The sequence below is a fragment of the Helicoverpa zea genome, chromosome 21 (assembly GCF_022581195.2).
Source record: "Helicoverpa zea isolate HzStark_Cry1AcR chromosome 21, ilHelZeax1.1, whole genome shotgun sequence".
Lineage (NCBI taxonomy): Eukaryota > Metazoa > Arthropoda > Insecta > Lepidoptera > Noctuidae > Helicoverpa > Helicoverpa zea.
Genome location: NC_061472.1, coordinates 5,429,218 through 5,456,563, shown reverse-complemented (window position 1 = coordinate 5,456,563; position 27,346 = coordinate 5,429,218). Strand labels below are relative to the sequence as shown.

Sequence of the window (27,346 nt, the reverse complement as noted above, 5' to 3'; positions counted from 1 at the left end):
AATAAAAAACATACCTAACGCAAATTACATCCTGAAACACTACGATTTTCGAGGCAATACGTTCCAGAGAAATTAAACTTTTCATCCAAAAAAAAAATTTGCCTCTTTATCATATCATATTGGGATACGAGCAGTTTGAATCGTCCCCCTGCTCGAATCGAGATTTTTTTTTAAAACACTGCAGAAAATATAAAGCGTAACCATGTGGCGCATTCTTAGAATATTCACCAAAAATCATCGTAATAGAATAAGTCCTACATAAGTTCATCAGAATAGCAATAAGTTAGGCCGAAATTGTAGCACGTTTTTCAATTTGCAAAGCAAACCAGACAAACAAACAAAATCGGTTACATTTTCATGTGCGAGTAAATATGTGCTGCTTTCCTCTACTAAAAAATCATTATGTTACTTTACAACATGTGTATGTTTTATCGTATTTTTTTAAATATCGCGGGTCTTGTTAAAATTCTCGTTTGATACAAACGGGACCGCTTCAGACCTCTAGAGTGCCGCTAGAGTTTTTGGACTCATACCACACACAGTTATCAGTAACGCCTCTCGGACCAGTGAACACTGCAGTATAACCGGAATATAATTTAACATTTTAGTCGATTATTCAAAGACAACACTAGAAATGAGAACGTGCCTATTTTTACAGCTTGCCAACTTTCAAATGCTAACCATCGTGTTCGTCATTGGCTGATTGATTTTAGGTTGGCAGTTGTCTTGCGATTGTGATTGTGAACTGTCGAACGAAATTGATAAGTTTGTTTTGTCTCAAAAATATGGTCATAGTTTTATAAATTCAACGGAACCATGAGATAAGTAGTAGCACATGTAAACATACATTTGCAATGTGTCAAGTGAATAACGCATAAACACGATGGAAGTCTTGTGGGTTATGTTGTGAAAATGCGAAGTGTTACATTCGGATTATTGGATGTCACACGCGATTGTAATCTTCGAAGAGGTCTCCTTCTCCGCGAAGAACCATAACGTTTTCACTGTGGATAAGTTACATGTACGCAGCGGGAATGACAATAATGGCAGTTTCTGTTGGCGAAATTTGCGAGAACACGAAGTTGGCGAGGGAGATGGCACTGATGGGCAACTATGAGTCGGCGCTGGTTTACTACGAGGGCACGGTGCAGATGATCCACAGGCTGCTCATCACGATCGCAGACCCCACACGCAAGTCCAAGTGGCAACTCGTAAGTACCTCCAACCTTTGCTGCATTATTTGCCAAGTACTTGGATAGCTGCTTACCTTGAATATTAACGTTTCCTTTTATGATAAGCCGTGGTGCTAATTACCTGCGCGGTAGGAAGGCGGAAGGCCACCCGCAGCGCTCACATAATTTTCCAAGTAGGTTTGTTTATGCCCTTTTTTGTTTTAAAATCTAGGTTAACTATGTTGTGATCCATGCTTGGATACCACATATTGGAAGAAATAGCAGATTTTTGGCGAGGTTTTATAATTTTTGAGTATTTTTTTCTATTTTGGGAAATCTATTTGTGGACAATCACATGGTATCATATTATATTTTAACTTTTTTAGTACAACTATTCAAGGCATTTATTTTTCATATATTTAATATATTTATTAGGAATGCTGCTCAAATATTCCTAAACGAAACAATATTTACAGAACAATAATGAAGTAAACTAGTTCACCTCATTGTTCTTATTGTTTCAATAATCTGCATCTTAAAGAAAAAGTGTGAATCATACGTATGACTGTCTTTAGAATATGAACATCCATTACTTGTAAACAATACAACTTCTACTAAAGAATGCACTATTATGAAAAAAATATGTTTATGCATTGACAAGATTATGCAGCTATAACTAGGAATATGTTTACTTGCTGAAATCAGTGACAACATTCCAGTATTTGCATACATGAACGGAATACTAATGATTTTACCCAGTTGATCAGCAGACCTTATTCAGGTTGTTATTCAAATGTTTAAACTGATTGCATATTACCTATATTCCACATATCACGTTTTTACCTGCAATAAATGGTTCACATGATTTTTTCATCATTAAACTCACAATCTTGTAAAAAATGTTAAATCATAATATTCAGCACCATTCAACATTCACTATTTTCTAATTGTCATTAATTTTTTCAAACGTTAGATTTAGGGTACCACTACCTTTTGATAGATTGGCAATGAGCGACATGTATGTTTTATGATCAAAATCCAGAAATATCACAAATACCAATAACGAAGATGACATATTCCTGTTTTGGTGTCACTAAAATCACACTTGATCGCCAATCTATCTACTATTCTATATTCTTGTATAATCAAACATGAACCTCACATGTTAATGTTCAAATATTGACTTGTCATAAAAGTGGATTACAGTACTGTTAACTATTGGTTTTAAACTATCACTGTCTATTAACTCTTCACATCCACGTGACACAAAAACTACAGTTCTAGAGGGTATTTGTGTAAACATTAGTCACTTATCTAATTTTAGATTGACATTCATTATCATTGAGTATCAAATTAAATATTAATTCAGGCAGTTATGAAAATGCCACGGATCATCGTGGTACATGTTCTTTTTCTTGTAAAAAAATTATTGAATATTGAAACTAACCATCCAACTCAGGTCAACATAATTCGCTAATTTTATTGACCATTCAGACATAAACACAAACAGGCATTCATTATCATAATTATTCATCTCATATCTCAAGCGCTAAGATAAACCTAATCATATATCTTGAGTTTTATGAGGACGAAAGTGGGACTGACTCACAAACTGTGGCCTGAGTCAATTTACTGAGCACAAAGAAGCAAAACAGATCAAGTACTCGTTGTTCACCTGACTGTACATGTCCTGTTTACTAACAAACTGGTGTTTGTCTATGGAAAAATGGGTAAACATCCTCTTTTAATGATAACTTGTTATGTTTTTCTTGTTTCCTTAGTTATATGAATGTTAAGGCAGTAAAGGTTTTCCTTAAAAAGGAGAACAATGCTTCGTGTAGTGTTTTGCACCTGTTCATGGCCAATCTTATTTTTAAGTGTCTTTAACACTTCACAGAGAGTTGTCACTATATTTACTTCAAAATAAGATCAAACAAAGAAATCTATGATAACCATTTAAAATATGTACACAATTTTTTATGTAATTTATTAGATGCATTGTATTCCTATAACATGACTAAATTGGCATTGAACATATCTATTAATTTATTTCTTCAGCACTGAAGGTCACTAGCAATATTGTTCATCTATTAAACTATCTTCCTTGTCGTTTTTATCATATTAATTTACAATGTAATTACTAGCCTTGAAAAAAACATCTTAGTATACCTAAAATAAATTTGCAAAAAAGCCTTCCTAGTTACCACAGACATCACTGAAACTGTGCAAGCCGATTAAAATGATCGCCATTTATTTATGGAGAACATTTATTCATTTACCTAAAAATGTATGCAAATCTACTAAGCAAATGCACCTCTATATACCTTAAATGTATGGAACCTTTTGGTCTCAACAAAATAAAAAATCTGATCTGAAAGCAACAATAAAATTTTGAAATAACATGTTCTACTCTGCTTGACCTGAAAACATTTTTGTTCAAACTTGTTATGTATGACCATTTTTGGATCAAGGTGTTTGAGCACCAAGGTTCTATCATGGAAACGATAACAAAATAAATTCCATAAAGCCACGTATTCACTGGGAAACAATGTTTCAGATACACAGTTTCTGAAACATCACGTAGATGTTTACAGTAACAATGTTTCGGAAATTCTGCCGTCCACATCGTCCACAGAAACAAAATTATATGTTTCTGAAACAGTGTTTATAAACAATTGTTTCTCAGTGAATACATGGCTTTACTATTGAGTATTTGAAAAACTCATGAATATTTGATTAGGTATTTGCGTACATACTGCACAATTTACTATTTGCAAGTTTACCATCTAAAGACAATCAATCTCTCTTGTCTATAATTTGCGTTGTCAATATGTCGCGGGAGTCGTTTGTCTCAATAGAAAGCTCCATCGTTTTTTGTTGAGGTCAATGGTATTCTGAGTCACTTCATCATACTCCTACGCGTAATTTTACGCGTGTAATGCAAATGATGCATGCAAGAGTATGTAGCTTAGTACTTATATTGACAACAGTCGTAAAGGGCAAAGGCCTCTTACTTTCATCCTTAGTTCTTATTTCAAAACATTTGATAGGTTTATAAGTGGCCAGGGTTCGTACTACCTGCTACGAAAGAGCACAGGTAGGTTGAATGTTTGAGATACAAAAAGGTCACATTCATTTTTTTTCTTTCATTATAGTGTCACGTCCGCTCTCCGTTCGGTGGTTGGAAATCTCAAGGTGCTGTAAGCTATCTCTCAAGTTATACGGACATAAACTTGGTATATTTCTCCCTTTTTCCTGTATCGATTTTTGCAATATCAACCTGCATTCTAGGAACACGGGGGCGATTGTATCAGGTGTAATTATTCACCAGAAGCCGCACAGTCATAACGTATAGGATTTAACGATTAAACACTCACAAGAAGTGGCTATTGTGTTGTGTGTTCATGGAAGACTTACAACAGACGTAACTCTTAATCCCAGCTTAGTTCCACGTCCGCTAGTTTGTAATTACTTAATTAATCAAGACGCGAGCTAGTAAAAGGTGTCTTTTTAGGATCTGTCTGTACATCGAAATACTTGGATGATTTTTTATTTGCTTATCCACCTAGTGCAGTGGTTCTTAACCTTTTTGTCATGAGGGACCACTTCACCAAAAGTTTACCATGCCGCGGACCACCTCATTGGCTTACCTAAATTGAGGGTTCTTTGATAAAGAATACAAGCACACTTTATAATTAGAACTCATTTCTTTATTATTTAGCAAAAAACAAAAAGTTACAGATATTAATTTAATGAGATTTTTGTGACTGCATTCTCTTTACTATGTTCAGAATTCTTCTCTATTCTTTTGTAGGTAAGCAAATGTAAAGGAATACAAACATATGCCTATGTAGTTTTCAAATGCGCGAGCGAAGCGAGCGCGAATTTTTTTCAGACTTAAATAATCATTACGTAAAATGTAACCCAAACGTACTTAACTTTTTGTTTGTTGACAAATGCAAGCATAAGTAGTTTCTGAATATGCGAGCGAAGCGAGCGCGAAAAAATAGTTTTTTTTTAAGAATCAAAATTAAAATTACGTAAAATGTAGCCCAAACATACATTTTTTACTTTCGGACAAGTAAGATGGATATGAATGGGAAGTGGGGGTGGTCCGGACCCCGAAACTTGTTAGATAACGTATAGCAACGACGCGAAGCAAAGCTTCGCGGACCACTTAGGATGTCTCCAGGGACCACCAGTGGTCCGCGGACCACCGGTTAAGAACCACTGACCTAGTGTAACTCAGATTTTCTTACACTCTCAGAGGCATTCGTGTGACATGCATTAAGTACATGAATATTCTGTGAGACATTTAACGGGCTGATAAGTCGCAGATTGACATAATGCGGCGTTAACGAATACAAAATGAAGGTAAAATAAGAAACTTTCATGTAAAACCTATATCGTGTTCTGCCGTTTCCACACAGAAACCTCAACAATCTGTGCCTGACTGAGCATTAAAACGAAATTAAACAAAAAGTTATAATGCAGCCAGCATTTACGTTAACCGCAAGACTTAATTATGTTCAACAATTGATGTAGAAAACATCGCATGATCAAATTATGCACGCCATCATTTATCTCAATATCTCTTCGATGGAGTTTTAGACACAAATGTATGGAAACCTTATAAACGTTACTGTTGAATTTCAAAATCTGAGCATTAGAAAGTCGAGTTTCTGGGAACATACCACATGCTCATTTATAATACTGATTAACTGCTATACATATAATTATGTAGGTGGTTTGACGATAATGATTGATTAGCTGTGTTAGTGGGACAATCTGTTTTCATTCCACGAGACTAGTACATATTTTTTGTAAAGAGGCTGGGGCTTATCTACTAACATCACAATCTGCAGTCCATAAAAAATGCAGATTTTTCGTCATTAAACGTATACACCTTATTGAAGGAATTATGTGATATGGTGCGTACTTTCATGACCCTGGTACTGATAAAAACATCATTGATTGACATTTTATCATCATCTGCCTACCCTTTTCCGAACTATGTAGAGGTCGTCTGTCAGTATGTCCGGATCCTGTGGAGCTGAGATCTAGTGCTTTACATGGAGACAGGCAGCTTTGTCTGACCCCTCAACAGATAGAGTTAACCTGCTAATTTGTCAGATTTTCTGGCCTCTAATCGTTTCGATTGCCAAATATGTACAATTCTTAGACTAAACCGAATATCCAAAATAAGAAATATCCACATTAATCGAGACCGAGTATTATGGAATGACTCATAGCCATGTTTGCGAGTTAGGTAGGCTGAAAGTGTAAAACAATCTCTATTTAGATAACATTCTGCATGAAGTGGTAAGCAAAAGTCGAATAGAAAATGATATGGCACGCGCGGTTCAATATTCTATGGAATCGTGTGGGAAATCTTGAAGATTCATTCACAGTTTATTCAATGAACTTATTAAAATATAAATCAATCTTTACTTTCAACATCAAAGAAGTAGAAATAGCTTATTTGGGCTTGTATGTGACCTTAGAATTAGAATTGATTTGTAATATGTTGATTTACAATGATATAGGTACATTATACCTATATGAAGATAAACTCAGGATTTCTAGACTTCATCTTGAGATATTATGTTCTTTTCCTTATTGCAAAGCCTGATAAATTGATGTCACGCCTCCAAGGACCAACCAATAAGGCGTGCTGCAAATACAATTAAAACAACGATTTTACACACTCAATACACGCTTGATTTGCATACAAATGGTTTTGCTAAGTCATACACGTACTCTGTTATTCCATCTTCAAGCTTTTTATCTTTTGAGGGTATGTAGAACTGCTGACAATGACTTGACGAGTAACATGGTAGAATCGCGTGCTGAATATTTATGTTCAATTTCTAAAGATTTCTTTTTACCCGGTAAAGAGGGTTTCTTAGTTTTTTTTAGCGGCGTAAATTGAACACTTAATATGTAGGTAAGGAAGACAGCCAGTAAACTCTTGCATTCTACCACTTGTTCCACTTTGACTTTAATATAGTAGCCGCTAGGCCTCATATAGAACCTATTTGATGCAAAAAAAAATACTGTCTACTCCAGCTAAGGCTCTCTCTGATCCAAAGGTCAGAAAACCTTCTTAAAAACTAGCCACATTTCAATAGCCCCATCAAAGCATGCCAGAAACAGTGCCCGCCGGATATTATTTTGCAAAATATAAGATACTTTATTCTGGTATAGTGCTTGAGCATTGACCTCATGCTAATCCGTAGTCGCTTACGACACCCACAGTAATCCACTTAGTAAAATATAAAACAGACAAATAGCTGAATAGTGTCCTTGCGATCGATACAGCCACGGTTTTTGTGCTAGTCGAGTGAAACCCGACAAATTCTTTTGTAAGTGATCGAGTTTGTTCACCGTTGTAACGCACCTAATCCAGAAATCGACCTTCGTACCAAACAATGATATTTTGCCAATAGTGCAAACCTTGAATGGCTCAGAACCTACTTTTAATCATAATAAATCTGGCGGCTAACGTTTTTTTTATAGCTGTCTGACATTTAGGAGAACATAGCTCTCATTTTCTGCGCCCCATCCGAGTTCTAATTTCGACAAGTACATTCTTCAATACCACGCAAATGGGGACGAATATAATGAATACAAATTGCTACCTTAGAATCCACCAGGAACTCACTTGCATGCTTAAGCGTTGTCATCATCAAGCCTATACTTAAACTTTAACATAATGCATAGCTGGTTTTTTGTTAGTAAATGAAACAGTACGCCCTTTTTAATCTTTCTCTTAGAAATAGTTACTGTTGTACAGTTATAAATACTTAGCTTTCTACAAATTCTTTTTAGTTGTTTATGTATACGATAAAGGAAAGGGGTATTCAAGCAATTCGAGTGAACCAGTTTCCTTAAGTCGGCGCATTTAGAAGGGCCGATAAACGTTTGAAACTACGGTAACCCAGAAACACCTTTATTTTGGTATCGTGTTATTGTTATTCTCTACGATAAACAGAGTCTGTACTGTATTGTAATGTATTTTGCTTCTAGATTTTCATTTGTATTTCAGTAAAATCCATCATTGATATCTTTGGTCACTGTTTTGACAAGTATACTTCGAGTTTTCGCGGGTTTATAGTTAAAAAAACTTCGTAAAATATTTCGGACAATTTACGATCGAAAAAATCGACTCACAAAGGTATACTTTTGAAACAAAGATACAAAATAACCATCGATTCCCGTGTTCAATCGATCGTGATTCGTGGTCACGCGTTCCTGTGTTTTATGGCCAACGTTTTGTCGACAGCAATTAAATTGAAATGGCGTTAATCCCCGTGTTTTTATTTAGTTCCTAACAGTAAAATATTATCACACCTCTTTCTCATCAATTTATAATTCGATTTAACCACTATGAACTGTGAGTTCTTGACTCATAGCTGATCAAAATAGATAAGACTTTTAGTGCCTCTCGCCATATCGCATCGATCTTCAACCGACACATAATAACACCAAGAAAAAGTTAAACCATTGTCAGAGATTCTTCACTTATTTCTTTAGTATAGAGTCCACAAGAAATATTCCATGTTAATTCACTGGAACGTAAATCGATCGATTAAATGGTTACCAATCATTTGTAATTAAATTGTTACACTTTTACTACTTTGCCGTCATGCGTCGGTTTTTGCACCTCCATACATTTGCATATGAACACGTAACTTCTCACTAAATGATCGAAGTCAGGCGATTTCGCGGTATTAAGTCATTTGTTATAAACAAATTATCTGATTTTGTAAGGCGAGTGACCGATGAGTGATTCCGTAGTCATTGTTTCCATGGTCTGTACGAGTGATGGTGAAAAAGCTAATAGCTGCATTTGTATTGTTCTCAGCGTTACGTAAATGTTACGTTTGAGAAAATAATGGTTCAATTCGGTACTTTTGGTTGTAGTGTCTTCTTTTTAAACAATGCTCGTAACGTTTGTACGAAATTGTAAAAAACGAAAACTGTTAAAATTCGAATGCCATGAAATTGATCAAAATATTTGTAGGCGTTTTGGTGGGTATGCATCAGAAAATCTACGCGATTATGTTACTTTAAACTTCATTTACTTACTACAGTTTAACATCGCATGAGACGAGTATTGCTCAAGCACTGCCCCGGTCAGGCTGACTGAACTCGTTCTCGCTGCAGCAATAAAACACATACAAAGCGAGCGCGTCCACTCATCTCGTATATTAGCCTTCGTTCGCAATAACTGTCTTGATTAATAGCAGGACTTTATGGTGCTAAGAGCTACAGGCTTTTTATTTGAGTTTAGGTCACCTAGTCAAAATTAGAGACTGGAAGGACGCCAAGCGTTTGTTCTATTGTCGACGTACTGTCGTCATGGTTGTTTTATATTGTCATGCGTGTTGTTGCCTCCGTCAGGCCGCAGTGTTGACGACGGGTCGACGAACCTTCTTCACGCAGTATATCGGTCGCTCGGTGACGCGTATGGACTGCCCAATTTTGTACAACACTAACTGTGCCGATCTGTCAAAATTATGCACGCCACTTCCGCCTTTACCTGAACAATGTTACGGCATATATTATTCTGACAGGCAGTTTTATTACATTGTTGTGACTTGTGACTAGCGCTGTCCCAATTACCGCAGAGGTTGTTAACATTGTGGGTAGTTTTAATTACCGGCCTACTTAAAATAAAGTTGTTCATATTAGTGGCTCCTTACAGAAGTCGGTCAAGGTATTTAAGCTTAAATTAGGTGAAAATAGCCACGTTATATGGCGTGTGATCGCCGGATGTTACTCAACGAATTGGACTTTTTGTGTGGGAAGTGCTTAAGATATTTTTTATTGTGCTCCGACATTGTGTGCTAATCGCAGTGAAAGATCGTTATTTTCACTTTTGTGCCCACATCAAGAAAATCATGTGCGTATCTATGATGCATCTTTATCCATTATTGAGTTAATGTATCAGTAGTTTTTGTACAAGTTAGTGAGCGATTGCCTGTCTGGATTAGATTGCAATTTGATGCTAATGTCAAGATTTCTCATGTGTGAACCAGGTTAAATCTGAAAACAATAAAACTTTTAATGGAATTAGTTTCTATTGAATCTAAACCATATAAAGCTATCACGTTTTGCTTAATTTGTCTTAATTTCTTACTTGTCAACGCCTTTTTGGAAAAAAAACAGTCGTTACATATTTAAATTCGAACAGCGATTGTTTAAACGCATTGATATGCGGGACGGTAACCTTTCCGTGAGGAGCATCTTTCATATTTATCTCCGTTCACCTGGTATTTTACCGACAAAACGACATTGTTGATAAGGCGACACGATTTAGAGTTCAAACAACTTTTCCTAAGACAATGGCGGTTTTATCCTAAAACGTCTAGACGTAAGAATTAGGCACTCGTTACACTGAACTGCATGTCTGCATAATAAACAACTGGTAGCTTTTGAATGGTGATTAGTATCACATTTTCGCCCACATGCAAACCACATCGTTAGGACACACCTCTGGTTTTACGAAATAAGTTTCTACGAAGCCTGAGCGCCTGAACTGTTGGTAGTATTAAAATAATAACGGCCCGCTTTAAATAATCCTATGGGAAATACACACGTGGGCTGTTTAGTAATTGTAAAACATTGTATTCAGCATTGTTTTGTAATTGGTTAATTTTAAAGGGTTGAGAGTTTCTGAACTATGTTGCGGGTTAACAGTCTTCATTTTGAAATCACAAGGCATTGCGTAAAGTAGTGACTTTTAAAACACTTGTTGGCGTTTTCTGGTATAGTTTTAGTAGAACAATGTCACAGTTTTATCTGTGTTTACGTAGTCTTTGGTTATCTAGGATTGTTTGGTTGTTGACATACAAAGTTACATAAATGGGTTATACGTACTATTATCCTACGGCGTTATAATTGAAAATTTTCCGATTTTTCTGAATAATGTATGTTTACCTACCAAATAGGTAGTATGTTACTGCAACTTAACTATGACATTCGTTGTGGTGGCTGACATTCGAATGGCTTAGGACCATTGAACAATAAATAAGTACATACTATGTAAATAACCAAGTAACAATTTAATTGAGCTGACTAGTTTTTCAAATCTCTTCCTAACCCGCATTTTTGGACTACGTTTTATTTAGAAGTTACGCATAAGGTTTTTCGGTGCTAATGGACTGATGGGCCATGTATCTTGTTTCACCAGGTCCAGAAGCAGATGGCACGCGAGTACGAGCAGCTGAAGTCGACCGTGGCCACCCTGCAGATGTTCCAGCACGAGGGGGAGAAAGCCATCACTCCGCTTGCTGGCAGTGAGTATACTAACTTTTTGTTGGAAACTTATTGATCGGAGGGTTCGTAGGTGAAAACTTTTATTGAAAACCTGATTGATTGGAGAGATTGTAAGATACATAGGAGGTCTTGCCTGAAAGGTAATTATGGACACTATGGGAATTGATTGAGATGCTATGCTTCTACATATTTCTTATTGAACGGTTTTCTGGTCATTGAATTTGTTTACCTACTTACTCTTGATTAACTCAAAAGTGAAGCAGTGAAAACTCCAGAAGGTTTGAACAGGAAATTAACTTAAAAATTACCTTTTATTTGGCAGCTATTTTATTGACCCGTTACCACCACCTACATATGTGTCATGCATTATTGGGCTTAAAGTTCAACTCTCAGTACATAACTGTTAATATTTTGTCAAGGTTTATAAAAAATACAAACTACGCCATTAAAAACCTGCACATTACTCACGGTGAATTGTTTATTTAGTACAAAACCACGGGACATTGCGGTCAATACGGCTAGATAGTGTAACAGTGAATGTTGTGAGTTCATCTGGAAGTCTGTTATCGTAATATGTTGGCCAGCATTTCCGAAGGAAACACTACTATTTTACATTGAAAATTGTGTTTGATTATGAGATTCACGTAAATAAGTTTAACTATACGAATGGCATTAGCGTATAACGAGGGAACTCAAGAATATTTGCTAAAGGCATTCTTATTTGTTTACATATCAATTACAATCAATAAGTTAATACTAAAGAGAAATTCAAGAAAATATACTAGAGGATGCTATCCAGAAAAAAAACACGAATTTTTAAATTATTTCCTTTTAACCATATGCAGTTAATCTACCACTTCCGTTACAAATTAAGTGTAAATTACCTCAGCTTGTGTTTAAAAACAAAGTCCGGTTTGGTTTAAATGTCAAGAGTAACTGCACGGAAACCTCGGTGGCGTATTAAAATTGGTGGCAATTTGGGTTTCCCATTCAATACAATTTTCGAACAAGCACTACCAATCAACGCATAAAAAGCTAATTAGTAGTTTTTAACAGGTCATAGACATTTTGAGTCATAATATTGTTTGAAAACTAGATCAGGTTCAATATCCTAGCACAATAGATTTAGCCTAGTCATGGCGGTAAAATAATTGCTGTATGTTAGTTGTCTGCATAATAGATATTTTGATTTGATAATTCCAATTTAATTTTTAATTTGATAATCCACAATTTAGTTCGAATTCTTTTGATGAAATAATCCAAAATATTTATAGTGACAAACGTGTCGTTAAGTCCCGATCCTTTTGTCTACTGAATGTATTGCATAGATCTTCAGACGCCAGCTTCACTTTTCAAACATTTACTATGTGAACCAAGATCTTCAGAGTCGTTTTAGCTATTTACAACCAGGCCTGTATATTCTTCAAAATAAGCTGCGGCCTTTATTTCATCAGAACTAAAAATACTAGACGATAGCCTGACAAATACAGATTCTTTACTTCAGCAATTACCATTATTTTTCCAGTCCCATTGTAGTTCCAATTATTTTACATTACTTGCCCCAATAACGAAGTTCCCATGGCGAAGAGGTGATGTCACTTTTAAATCAATGACGCCATCATTGTACCAAGAATTACTTACCCGTACACGAAAATTGGCCTAAATGATAAATAATGTAAAGTTCGTGGAAAGCTTTTATTTCATATCCTTTCATCGCTGCCACCGGTTGATAATGGCTGTTGAAAAGTAAAGCCATTTTGTCTGTATATTCTACCAAAGTTTGTTGAACTGTATCAGAATGGCTTTCGAGAGTGTTCGATTATGTTAGTTCCCACCCTTGAAAGAAATACCTTCTTCAAGTTCGAGATCGACAGGTTTAGCTCACCTTTTATGGCTGACCAGATCAACCCGTTTCTTTATTTATGGCCTGAATGGTACAATAGTAGTTCTTGATGTACTCCGGTTGAAAATCTTGAATGGAAAACGTCCGTGGGATGCGGAGTCTACTAGACTTCTCATTAAAAAACACGTTGATGATTATGGCAGATGTAATGCAAACAGTTTTCATCTTTCGCCGACAAGGTGTCATCCAAAAAATCTTATTGGAATTAACAAACTTCACATTGACAATTTATACAACGAAAAGCACAACTTAACTTTAGAAACTACTTACAAGAAACTATGAAAAACAACCAGCATAAAAACTTTCAAATACTAATCGTTTAAGAACTCTTTCAACGTTCATAAAGCAATAAACACTAGAAGAATTACTTATAACAAAACGATCACGTAGACGGATAATAGAAAAACACAATACAGCAATCAAAACATGCATATCAAATCTATTGTTTAGAAATTAATTGAACTATATAATAACACCGATCACTTGAATTTGAATCACTCGATTTCTATTAAATAAAAAGTGAAACTTTGATGAGCAAGCCATTAGCAAATAAAAGTTCGTTAACCTACGTCATAGAACCAAAGACGACGGTAATCGACTGTGACCTTCGATGGAAGCATTGAACGGCCGATAAAGGCCAGCATATCGTCAATTATGTCACCATTCATGGTGGTACAATGGGGGACGGTACCCAGGTTTGTGTTCACCCGTTGCTATTGTCTATTTTGTTTTGATTCAGATTTATGCTTTGTGATTTTGATTTTTGAATACCACTTTTATGGGTGAAATATGGAAACTTTTACTGGGTATTTGGAGCTGTTAAATGATGCGTGTTTAGCTATTTGATTTTATTGAACGCACCACTAATTCGTTTTCATTGTCCCAAAAATGTATACAGTAGTGAAAGCTATTTGAGAATTTCATAGAAGTTATCTACCTAGATTGGGTTTATTTTGTATCCAAATATTTAATACATTGGATAAGCCAGATGATAGCTGTCCCTAATCTAATCCTCGTGATAAGTAAGATGCACAAATAATTGGTTAAGATAAAAATTCAATTTTAACCTTGTGGTCCGATAAAACACGACTTTTCAGTTGATAAAACTTTATCGTAATAACATTTGATGTAATAAATTGTTTGATAAATAATTTTATTAATCATCATAATACACACAATGCAGCAACAGTTGATTTTATCTTAATGCACTTTGAAAGGTGGTCTCGGATCTTTAACAATGTCAAACACTCGACTCATAAAATTGATGCAGTCTGGCTCTCTTCCTGTCATCACCCTTTCTTCTTTTGTGTCCACAATTCTTACAATATCAGCTACGACATCTTACGTGCTCAGAACAACAGACAAGCCATCCTTGTGTTGTTACGAAACTGTCATCATACCAAAAACATTAAGATAAACGGATTTAGAACAAATGGCCAGTAAGCCATCAAAAATGTGCACGTGTGCCGTAAAAATAAGATCGGTCTCTTTGTGAATCAGTCCCGTTTTGTCATTGATGAGTTTTATATCGTTTCTTGTGTAATCTTTTGATTCATATCCATGATCACTTTTATATAAAGCATGATAAATGGTAACACGTTTGACTATATGACCGAAAATTCCTATTACCATCCATACTTCTTTCTTTATAATATCCAGACTTCGTTTAGTATTCACAATATAAGTTAATAAACAATTCGTATTCAAGTGTCAAATACCAGTCTAACATAGACGCTCATCGACAAACACATTAACCTAAACTTGATTTAAGACGTCATGATTACGTAATAGTTGTCTCTCATCTCTGAATATTATAAAGTAATAGATTTCAAAGCCGATGATGTTATATCTAGCGCTTAAACTTAGATCCTTGTATCATAGTTGAAGGCATAGGTACGTTGCGACTGGTCTAGTATTAGTCCATCTGGGATATCAAATATACAACTAGGAATCGAACGCTACTAACCATGCTATTAGAGTAACTACAACACTTGAAATAACCGTAATGATTGGCATATTTTCCCCCAAAAGAAATGAACTGGAAAATCGTCAACATAGTGCCTGTCCAATCATTAATATTCTATTCTCATTAGCTTTCCGAGGTGTCATGAATAAGTTTATTATTGTAACTATGCATATTTTTTCCAGCAGACTTATTTTACGACAAATTCAAATCAGTTCGCATTACATTCCATACCCACATACTTTTCAAAACTGCTATTAAATTGCGACTACGGTCTGATAATAACCATTGACTAATTCCATGCCTTCGACATAATAATGATGGCATATTATTATTCCACTTTTACTACCAGTCTTGCCAAACTTGGCTGTAGTGAGGCCCTTTTGATGTCATCCGGGTTTATAGCTAGTGATGATTTTACGCGTAAATTGGCGCGTAATCGACCGTGTCCGATAGATAAAACTTTATTAACGGCTTTCCCTGCTAGTCATTAAATCTCAATAAACGCAATTACGCGTGTCATTAGATGCGGTCTTACCTGTTGGGTGACTATCGATTTTTAGATAATGAATTAGTTATATGCGTGTGATGGTGAGTTGTGTAACCCTGGAAGTACGTGTCGTCGCTATCGCTATTGAATAAGACCATGGATTTTGTAAACATTATATACTATAAGAAAATTCAATGCAGACTCGCTCCACTCTGGCTATTTATCCTCCAGTTGTCTGTCAATACTTGTTCCGCAATGAAACTATTTGTTCATCTAATGCTGTGGACTGCGTGTCTAAGGTTTCATGACTTATAAGCATTAAATACCATAACATGCATGGCCATACTCGATATCTGCAAAAGGAAATTGATATGATCTACCAACTATAATTACTTAATCATATTCCTCAATAAAACCCATAGTTTCTCCCATACTGCAAACTTCACTTTCTCTCTATCCACATAGAAGCGGTTTTTTAATAAGATATTTAATTAATTTAAGACCGAAAGATTGACGACTTTGAAGCGAGGTAATGGCTGAAAGTTGTTCAACCGCTTTAACTGCAAGTGACGAGCTTGCAACACAAGTGTAGCATAGTGCTATGGCTTATAATGCTCGTGGATTGTACTCTTTGGTATTAAAAACAACGTTATTCAACCGTTTTTATCAAAGGTTGTAAGGTTGGAGTTTATCCTTATCTGATTACGGTGAGTGGTCTTAACGTGTTCCGATATGTTGGTTAGTTCTTGTTTTGTGTAAATTGTTGCTGTGCTCTGTTACCAGCTACATAAAACTGAACTAGAGATATTTCAGAGTTTTTAGTAGAAAATCGATCGATGAATTACTTCTGTTCTCAGCTTCGTGTTTCTGTTCCCAAACTCGCGTATCCTAAATTAGTTTTTCGAAGCATTATATGTTAGAATGTTGCTGACATCAGATTTCCGATGAAAAGTCAGGGTGAACTACATAATTATTTTTTCAAATCAAAACTTCCACTCCGTCATTTCTTAACCATCAATTAAATCATCATTTTCTTATTCCACAGACTACGAGGACCTGCCAACTCGCGACCAGATGTGGGGGCCGGCGCCCCACGAGCTGGACCCAGACATATGGCCCCCACCGCCCGACAGAGATCCAAATGCTTGGCCCCCACCCACCAGTGTAGAACACAAGTAAGTAGAAACTTACAACTTAATTTATCACGGTTATTAGTCAGTTAGGGCCGTTCCCAAATCTATATGTTGATTTTAGAATTATGACATAAGCCCCATACATGGAAGTCCAAATTCCTATCTCAAATCAAAAGGTAGTTTGAATATTGGGAAAGACCGTAAGTAGATTTGTGCTTATTTCCCATGTGGAACAGGTCTGATTTTGAAACCTTCTTGGAATCATATCAGTTGCAATTTTAGGAGGATAAATTCTACGGAAATTCTTAATGTTGAAGTAGTTTTATTGGAATGATCCACTCGTCGTAGGCAGAATACGTATGTCTGATTAGTTGTCATATACTAACAATATCGAAACGAAGTAGGTAATGTTAGGATTGTAAACATTTTAAAAATATTACCAAATTACGTAAAGACGTATTTATTTTAAACTCGAATCTTGACCCTGACCATATTTTCAACAAAATAAGTATTATTTACAACATACAAGTCAATTTGTTTCGGTTTGTGGTGACCTGATGCGGTAATGAAGACGTTTCTGTTAGCGCCGTGCAGCTAAAACTGAAACAGTTAAACTCGTTAGCACGTGGTCGGTGGTGCACCCGCTTACTGGCTTAATAACTGCCATAGACACGTGCTTTTACATGGAGCTAAAATTATGGTACTAATAAGTAAATAAGATGAATACCGTAATTTTGTATTAAAGGTAATTAAATGGATGATGTTAGCTAACGCAAATGTCAGAAGGGTATTCCAATGTTAAACTCAATGAAAGGGTCTCTCTCATTCTTAAAAAAAAGTTCCATGGGAATGAGCAGAAATAAGGTTCAGATTTTAATGCAAATTCATCGATTGAGTGGGTAGTGTCGACACAACTTGACCTACGTTAAGGATTTTTTATTAAGTATATTGTGTAATATAGTAACAGATATCACAACATTCCTAATGTTCAAACCGATTAAACTTGAAAAGGAAAAATGTTACATCTTCGTTTCACTTCGTAATGATTCGGAAATGAGTTGCGTAGGCGCCGATCTATGTGTCGAAGGTCAATACTGTTTGCAACATAATGTTGACTGAATTTGCAAGAACAGCTGTTTCCTATTATAATTATAAAGGGCATTTGGACGCAGGTGGTTAAATTATACCGCTTTTATAGATATTTGTTCCGTTGGTCTCATTTACGTATATCGGTTTTATATGTTGATGATTTTTGTATGAAAATTCCAGGTCGACCAATTTGCAACTTTGTTTCCTTGGTAATAGGTTTGAAATGTCATCAACAAGGAGACTAGTTTGCGAGTTAAAAGGATATTGGTCTGAGTCATATTTTTCTTCAAATAAGTGCCAGTGCATTTTAAAACTTCATAAACGATTCCACCAAGTTGTAAATACTAGTATGATGTATATTTTAATGGGGTATTTTATGCATTGGTTCGATAAATAACTTAATTTCCTCTATGTTGCACATAATATTTGTTACAAAAGTTCAGATAAGAGCATACAGCTGTTGCCTTATAAAGTCGAAACAAGTTGCGTTTTATGCGCTAATGCAATAAAGATAGGTAAATGACGTCAGCTGTAAGATACATAATAGATAATATACTATGTAGATTATGACAAGATAGGTTAACTGATAATGTTCTCATGATGTAACGTGAAATAGCATTAATTATGTTTAGAGGTGAAGAGGGACATCTTAAGTCTTCTATAAGAGTGAAGATTATGAAGATTGAGAACTAGTAGTTTAAAATGACATTATACCTAATATTATATTTAAGTAAGCACTTAAAAAACGAAATATGTAGTTTAAGACACCTTTAAGTAAATCTTGCAAAAATGTAAAAATCTACTTCTTGCTTTCTAAATCTTCTAGAAAGGTTAAAGCAAGAATCCCAAAACTTCACGGATTATCAGAAGTTTCTCCACAGTCTAGGAGACGGAACCTTATCTTGTGGACTGAGGTTTCTTTCAAAGTTTTTAATAATGAAACTTTACAGTTGTCCAAAAGTACAAAACCTTGTAAATTACTAACTACACCCAAAAATAAACCAACCAACAGACTCCCAGCAAATAGTCAAGCATAACATTGCTCTCCACAGAGGGCCTCCCGCAATGAAATCCGCACGAGCCAACCCAAGGACCGCCCGGACAGACAACAAGAAGACCACGCCAGCCAATCGCAACGCGACCTCCTCACAACGTAAGACCTCCGACGTCAGGAACCCCAAGACTGCAGCCAATAAAGCACATAGCGGTAAGAAACTATTTTTTTCATCTATAAAATGGCTGGAGCTAATTAACAGCCGTATCGATTGATCATAAGGTTGAACCCTTGGAATGGGCTGTCTATAGATATCTGACCATCTTCTTCTCTGAAGTATTTCTCCGTTATTTGGAAGAAAAATAAAGTTGGAGAGTCAGGGCTGTCATTTGACCATATTTGGCAGTCGGCATGGTTAGTCAGAAGCCAGAACATCTATCATTCTTGGGAAAAGGCTAGGCAGATGATGATAATTCCATAGAAAATATGAGTAAATTCTATTTATTCTCAAGTTGGCGCATGACGCTGTCTTGTGCCATCATGTCTCAGTTGCAACTGAAGTGTAAATAACAAATCAATCAATAATCATAATAGTGTGACTACACATACATACATCATACATAGTACATAGTAGCTACCGCTAATAAATTACGTAACTTACCTAACCAAAGGTGTCATGATGATATTTTACGTAAATAACCGCAGGAAGAAATCGCGAGATGGTTTCATAATACGATCTGTGGTCAGCGGTTACAATACATAATAATAATAATAAATTGATCATTGTTTTCCTAACTATAAGTTATAATAGGTTTATGCTTATATTAGTTTCCGCCAGCAGTCTCACCCGTTCCGTGGGAATTACTCTGCGCACCGGGATAAAAGTATCATACCTACCTTCATACCTTCCTCGATGAATGGGCTATCTAACACTGAAATACTTGTTCAAATCGGTCTACTAGTTCCTGAGATAAAATACAAATATAGCTTAGCAGTTCCCGGTGTACAAGTACTTTAATACACTATATTCAGTGTATAGGTACAGTTCAGCTAATTACAACTAAAGAAACTACATATGTACTTGAAATCTAACCAGTATTAAATAAATGCTACACATTAATAGTCACTAGCATTAAATGGGCTTCTCATTACAAATAACCTTCTATATAAATGGACAAAAAATAATACTGAAGTAGCTTCAAGTAGGAAGTCGGTCGTAGTACATGTTGGTACACGACTTTAATCAATGTCTACTAATTATTTATACGAGTATTTGTATGCGTACGGTGATGTTCGAGCTCTGCTATATTAAACCTATAAACTGTGTGACGTTTTACAGTTTGATAGTTATCCTGTAGTAGAGTATAGGGAATTTTACTGCTATGAATATAGCTGGGACATTTCCTGTTTACATAAATATTATAGGTGAATTGGATTCAACCTAATTTGTCAAGAGCAAAAATGGCAGTTTACATCTTATGAAGTCATATAAAGTGTGTGTACAACAATTCATAAATAAAAATAAATAAATGGAATATAAACGACAAAGACAGTATATTTTTCAGAAGTTAGTTATAAATGGATTTGATAGCTAAAGCAAAAACTGAATACAATACAGCACAATATCTTTTTCTATGAAAATCTTGCTCAAAATGTTTCATTTGTTAAAAGCATTATGTCTTTTAAACCAGGAAATTGCCTCCAGTCTCCATTCACGTCCAATCTTATTACTTGTGTCAACATCGAATTAACGGCAAAGGTTTGCACAGTATGGACGTGAAACGTGCTTCCCGCTCTGCGAAGCTTTATAAAAAATGTACATAACAACGCGATAGGGCAGGCACAAAAACATTATAGTGTTATTCATATAACAGATATTTTGAAGAAGGTTCATTCTGGCAAAACATGGTTTATGGCATTCAACTTATTGTTAAATAATAAAGCTTGAAAATTCCTGTGGGACATGCCTTTATTTGTTGTGATGAAAAGGATAAGATTATGAATTTGTCTTTTTGTTTTTAACAAAATAATTTACTCTATATTCGCTTGTAAAGAGGTACTGTAGACTGCACATCAGTGGTAACTATCATGCACCTTAACTCAATAGTAATAAGTAAGATTTTCCTATAAAACTGTTACCACTGACCTGAAGTTGACTGTACTATAGGGCTTCTAATAAATTATCAATATTTATATAATACAACATAACGATTTCTTTCATCACTAAACGTGATCTATTTGAGTGATTTATGATTTTGTGGTGGGGTCTATTTTAATACGGAATAAATATAGCTTGTTTTTTTGTTTAAGTAAATTGATAAAAATTAAGGAGATTGTTAAACCTTATTCTGTATTTCTTTTGTGGTGTCACTAGGAGCATAATAAATGATCTCTCACGTACATTACAGCTGGGTTTAGCAATAATATAACATTTTATTGTTCACTTCTTGTGAGACCTTTGTTTAAAAAAACTTGTTTTTGTCGTTTGCGTGTGATTCTTGTGTTATTTAGAAGTTACGTGTCAGTTTATGTATTGCGTACCGTAATACTTATGGCCCTTAAAATGACCATACACTGAGTTTTTATATAGAAAATGTGAGTACACTTCTGACTGTGGGTATAAAATAAACACTATACTTAAAAGCAAATGCCACTTGTTCTGTTCTTAAAGGCATGATAATAGATAATTGTCAGATAGGTTTAATTCATTACATATTCTAAAGTGCACATGGAATTATTGTCTGCGGAAAGACATAGCCCACTCCCTTTCAAGCGGAGATAGTTTGAAACCAGATCCAAGTTATGGTCTTTCTTACAGAATCTTTTCCATTAAACTCACTCATTGCATCAGAATCGTGCAGAAACCCAAATAACAAAATCATCATCATCTCCCGAGCCCTTTCCCAACTATGTTGGAAGCTTCCAGTCTAAATGGATGCAGCTGAGTGAGACTGCCTATCTGACATCCTCAACCAAGTTACCCGGGCAACCCAGATAATAAAATAAAACAAGTTCTTTTTTTTATTTTCCAGCAAAAACAAAAGACACAGGCAACAAAGATCACAGCAGCAAAGACAAGCAGGACAGAGACAATAACAATGGCGACACGGACGATGAGAAACACAAAGATGAAGAGAAGAGGTTCGAACCTCCTTCGGCGGCTGACTGCGATCTCGTTGATATGCTTGGTGAGTTGCACTTTATATTATTCTAGCTAAAAGCTATTTGTGGGGATCTTCTTCCCGCATCCGGATAAACTACAGCCCATGCCACGCGGGAATAGGTTTCCAATGGTGAAAGAATATCTCAAGCATTTTCGGACCCATTGAATCAAACAAATTATCAAATCTTCATCTATCATGATTTAGGCATCCTTCATAGAGGTATACATAAATTGAATAGAAAACACTTAAAAATACTCTTATAAATAACATCTCAAATATCGAATTATTCCATCCCAAAAATCGATTTATAATTTTACTTGCCATAAACAAATTCACTCCCATAAACTATCTACTTCTAATAACATTGTAACATAATAAATAAAAAAAAATGAAATAATGATGTACTTTTAAATACAAGCTTTAAATGATAGTTATACCCTGTATGGTCCATATTGTTTCTTGATAAAATGTACCACCTGACCCAATAACATATGGAATGCTAATAAAGAATTGATGGTGTTTCAGAGCGTGACATAGTACAAAAGAACCCCAACATCAGGTGGGATGATATAGCGGACTTAGCGGAGGCCAAGCGGTTGTTAGAGGAGGCTGTAGTCTTGCCCATGTGGATGCCAGACTTCTTTAAAGTAAGATATTATATTATACAGGGTGGCCCATCCATAGGCGTCCAAAAGAAAAATTTAGAAGCTCTATGCTATGGGGTATCCGAATCACCCCCATGTATGTTCAGCGATTATTTATAGTTTAGGAGCTAGAATTGTTTTTAATTTTTTTCCGTAATTTTCATTTCAACATTGTTTTTTCTATTTTATCTTTTTTTTCCTAACGGTTACAGATGTTTTTTTGTGTAATTAATCATCATGATAGTAGCTAACACCTGAAAAAAAAAGCCGTTTGGCTAAACATTCTAGAACTTAAATAAAATTTTATCTGAAGTTCAAAATTAAAAACCTGCTTAGAAACCCCTTATTATTTTTTTTTAAGCCCTTAACATTTTTGGCTACTGAACTCCAACAGTAATTTTGAACTTCAGATAAAATTTTATGTAAGTTCTAGAATGTTTAACCAAACTGCTTTTTTCAGGTGTTAGCTATTATCATGATGATTAATTACAAAAAAAAACATCTGTAAACGTTAGGAAAAAAAAGTTAAAATAGAAAAAACAATGTTGAAATGAAAATTACGGAAAAAAGATAAAAACAATTCTAGCTCCTAAACTACAAAAATTCGCTGAACATACATGGGGGTGATTCGGATACCCCATAGCATAGAGCTTCTAAATTTTTCTTTTGGACGCCTATGGATGGGCCACCCTGTATATTGCTTATTGAGAGAGTTCAGTTTTGTATGAACACGATCTCAACAGATGTGAAACCTGAACACTGGCTTAATAGTATATTTGAACATGGCTGTTGGAAAAAACAGTAAAATCTCCATCTTTACTTTCGGAGAAAAGCCACATAACCACTGAAATTGTTATACAAAAAGGTTCATCTTCACCGTTCCTTTTAGACATTATTCACGTTAGTGTCAAAAAAAATTACTGAAAGTAAAAAAGTGTACTGTCACAACTGTTTACCATCAAGTTTCAAATTAAATAATTATTTTTAAGAAAACTATCGTTTATATTGACGGTGTTGTCAGTAAATTTGTGCCTAAATATATGTCTTGAATATCGCAGGGCATCCGTCGGCCGTGGAAGGGCGTGCTGATGGTGGGTCCGCCGGGCACCGGCAAGACCATGCTGGCCAAGGCCGTCGCCACCGAGTGCGGCACCACCTTCTTCAACGTGTCCTCCTCCACGCTCACCTCCAAGTACCGCGGCGAGTCGGAGAAACTCGTGCGATTGTTGTTTGAAATGGTAAGGGTTGAACAAGATTTGTTTGCAATAATCTGGAATTAAATAAAGCAGTCGACGGCATTTGGCAAAATGATGGCATTTATTTGAAACCTGAAGATAACACAAATATCACAATTTATAGATATTACAACGAAACTTTTCGCTACGGTATATTGACCCAATACATTCTGTGTGTATGAATCTCTCTCCAGTCGTGATTAATTGCCGTCTTATCGAACTATAACATTGAGGAAATAAAGTGCACTGATTAGAAATAAAGTACTTATGTCTGGAGAAACGCTTTTGCATTATAATATGTCCTGCGTCACTAGCTGATCTTGAGAATAGCCGTCGTGGCCACCGATCAGTCTGAATCCCATATTATTCTCATTTATTTATTTTGGCACATTTTTAAATCATCTTGTCAAACAAAAACATTTAAAAACATAAGTTGACGCTATTATTATTACTCCATAATCGTAATAAATATACCTTTGACTTTCAGGCCCGGTTCTACGCGCCGTCCACAATATTCATCGACGAGATAGACTCGCTGTGCTCTCGGCGCGGCTCCGACAGCGAGCACGAGGCCTCAAGACGCGTCAAGTCCGAACTGTTAGTGCAGATGGACGGTCTCGGCTCCGCTACCGACGAGCCTGCCAAGGTTAGTAATTTTTGTATTATTTTTCATTAATTTAGTGATATGCTAGAATAGCAGGAATATAACTTTCGTTAGAACAAAAGCTTATCGATACTGCAGAAGTCTCACCCTACCCCCTAGTCATGAAAAGTCTTGAAGACTTATTTGACAGTTTTTTTCTGGTCCGGTACCCACGGGACCACCGAGTTTGTTTGACTTGAATTCAATTAATCCTATAATTACTTGAATTAACAACTAATTCAATATTTTAATAACAATATCTTGTCATTTTCCAGGTTGTAATGGTATTAGCAGCGACAAACTTTCCGTGGGACATCGACGAAGCCTTAAGAAGGCGGTTAGAAAAACGCATATACATCCCACTGCCGACACAGGAGGGACGAGAGGCTCTCCTCGGCATCAACCTGCGGGAGGTCAAGTTGGACCCCGAGGTCGACCTCCGCGCCATCGCCAAGAAACTCGACGGATACTCCGGAGCTGATATCACTAATGTCTGCAGGTATGTACGAATTAACACTTCATACTAATATTATAATCGTGGAAATATAGCCAAATTTTTCCCTCGGGTTGCAGGTAACGGCTAAGGGAATGGCTTGTAGAATATACTATAGCAAAGAAAGCATTGACACTGAATTTATTGTATTGGTATAAAACCTAAGTTCTTAAAATCCAATCATGTTTCAAATTTTTAGGGACGCGTCAATGATGTCGATGAGACGCAAGATAGCTGGCTTGAAGCCCGAGCAGATCAAACAACTTGCCAAGGAAGAGCTGGACTTGCCCGTCACTAAACAGGACTTCATGGAGGCGCTGGGCAAGTGCAACAAGTCGGTCTCCAAGGGGGACATCCAGAAATACCTCTCCTGGATGGCGGAGTTCGGTTCCTCCTGATTGTAGCACTAACGAGCTCCTGGCCAGTGTCCACCGTGCGGTGCCACTCAGCGGGTTTCTATCTCAAATGCAACCCAAACACGTTTGACGTAGAAACTTTACAAACAAATTGCCTTATAAACTCAATGTTATTATAAATTAAGTTAACGAAGTAACATTCAGACTGTTGCAGTATTAATACGGAAAGTATAAAATTGTTAGTGGCATATCGAAATTGATAATATTATATAAGTGGAAAGAGAAATCATCTATTGACACAGTAGGGTGAAACATTCCGGTTTTCAATTGTAATGTAAATACGCTTCTAACTCTACTAATTGTTGGCATTTTATTGATAACTTTCAACGAGATATTTATACAAATCGTGACCATAATTAACTTGAACATTGTATAAAGCACAATAAGATACTTCGTTCCATGTACATATTAGATATTAAATTTATTATATCTAATACTTACTGCATAAAATCGAGCTTACTTTAGCGAGATCTGTCATCACATAATATTATTATTATTTCAAATGGTATCCCAGAAATTGAGACCCGTGATCTTTGTACTTAAATTAGGTTAAATTTGAGATTTGTTTTATACTTAGATAATAGTTTTACGCCATAACTAATTTATGTGTACTTTTATAGATTTTTTTTTATTAAAATGCTATATTACGTTATTTTATGAAATGAGATATATATTTGGCATTTATATTATAGAATTTCGCTCAATTAAAATTAGCATGTTCCCGTGTGATTATGTTGCGAGGTGTTTAGATAGAAATTGTAATGATTTTCTCAAGAAGCCACGTCACCACCTCTTTGAGTGAACCTTTTATAATTTTTACTATCAAAGTGTATTGTTAGTGTAAAGTAGCAATAGACTCTTGTGTTCATTATGTCAAGCCGGTACTAATTAATGAAATGAAAACATATTCGGTGTAATAACATTGGTGAAGATAATATTTTTGCAGACAAATTAACATAACTTGTATAACGAAGACATGAAAAATAAATCAAATTTTAAAATGTAGTCCTCGTTTTATTTTTGCTCTTACTATAACTAATGCATGCAAAGTTTGGTACACAATTTGCAAGTTAAAAATATGACATGCTTATAAATTATTTATTTTAGGCATTTCAGGTTTCATAAGTTCGCGTTCAGCTAAAACAATATTCTAGGCATAATCTACCACAGATTTTACAGGAATTGATTTATGCATGGCTGATTTGGCGACAACTTACGTGAGCAAAGGTCCTTCATTGTAAGATTTTGCTGTGTATTCAAAGACTATAAAACGGTTATTTACTTTATGTGTGTATTCCATGGGAACTACACACGCACCTGCATAAAAAAAATCCTATATCATTACGGACATTTCACTGGACAACTGGCTAGTCCCTATGATTATTTTCCTAGGTATTGTCGTCAATCAAAAAGCAAAAATGATCTCATTGTCTTTGTTTATCAATTTACTCTGTATGAAATAATCGGATAAGAAATCTAAGCAGTTTTGAAATACATTCAGAATTCGCTATATTGAAAGGTACATCTAAGGGAGTAGATAGGGATAGTGCATATTTACAAAGAATCTATACTAATATTATAAAGCTGAAGAGTCTGTTTGAACGCGCTAATCTCAGGAACTACTGGTCCGATTTGAAAAATTCTTTCAGTGTTAGATAGCCCATTTATCAAGGAAGGCTATAGGTTACTTTTTATGGGAACAAATATAATGACCACCATAAAA

The 27,346-nt window shown here is 35.6% G+C and overlaps 1 protein-coding gene across 1 annotated transcript; it reads left to right on the top strand.

The window, feature by feature from the left end:
• The first annotated feature begins 706 nt into the window (after nucleotides 1–706).
• LOC124640835 (katanin p60 ATPase-containing subunit A-like 1) lies at nucleotides 707–26,628 on the top strand. The gene is made up of 10 exons (XM_047178770.1): nucleotides 707–1,211; nucleotides 11,371–11,476; nucleotides 16,858–16,987; nucleotides 19,087–19,241; nucleotides 22,061–22,216; nucleotides 22,718–22,839; nucleotides 23,895–24,074; nucleotides 24,559–24,717; nucleotides 24,990–25,213; nucleotides 25,407–26,628. Exons 1-10 carry the CDS (start codon nucleotides 1,020–1,022, stop codon nucleotides 25,603–25,605), a joined length of 1,623 nt encoding a protein of 540 aa, XP_047034726.1. The 5' UTR covers nucleotides 707–1,019; the 3' UTR covers nucleotides 25,606–26,628.
• Nucleotides 26,629–27,346: the final 718 nt, after the last annotated feature.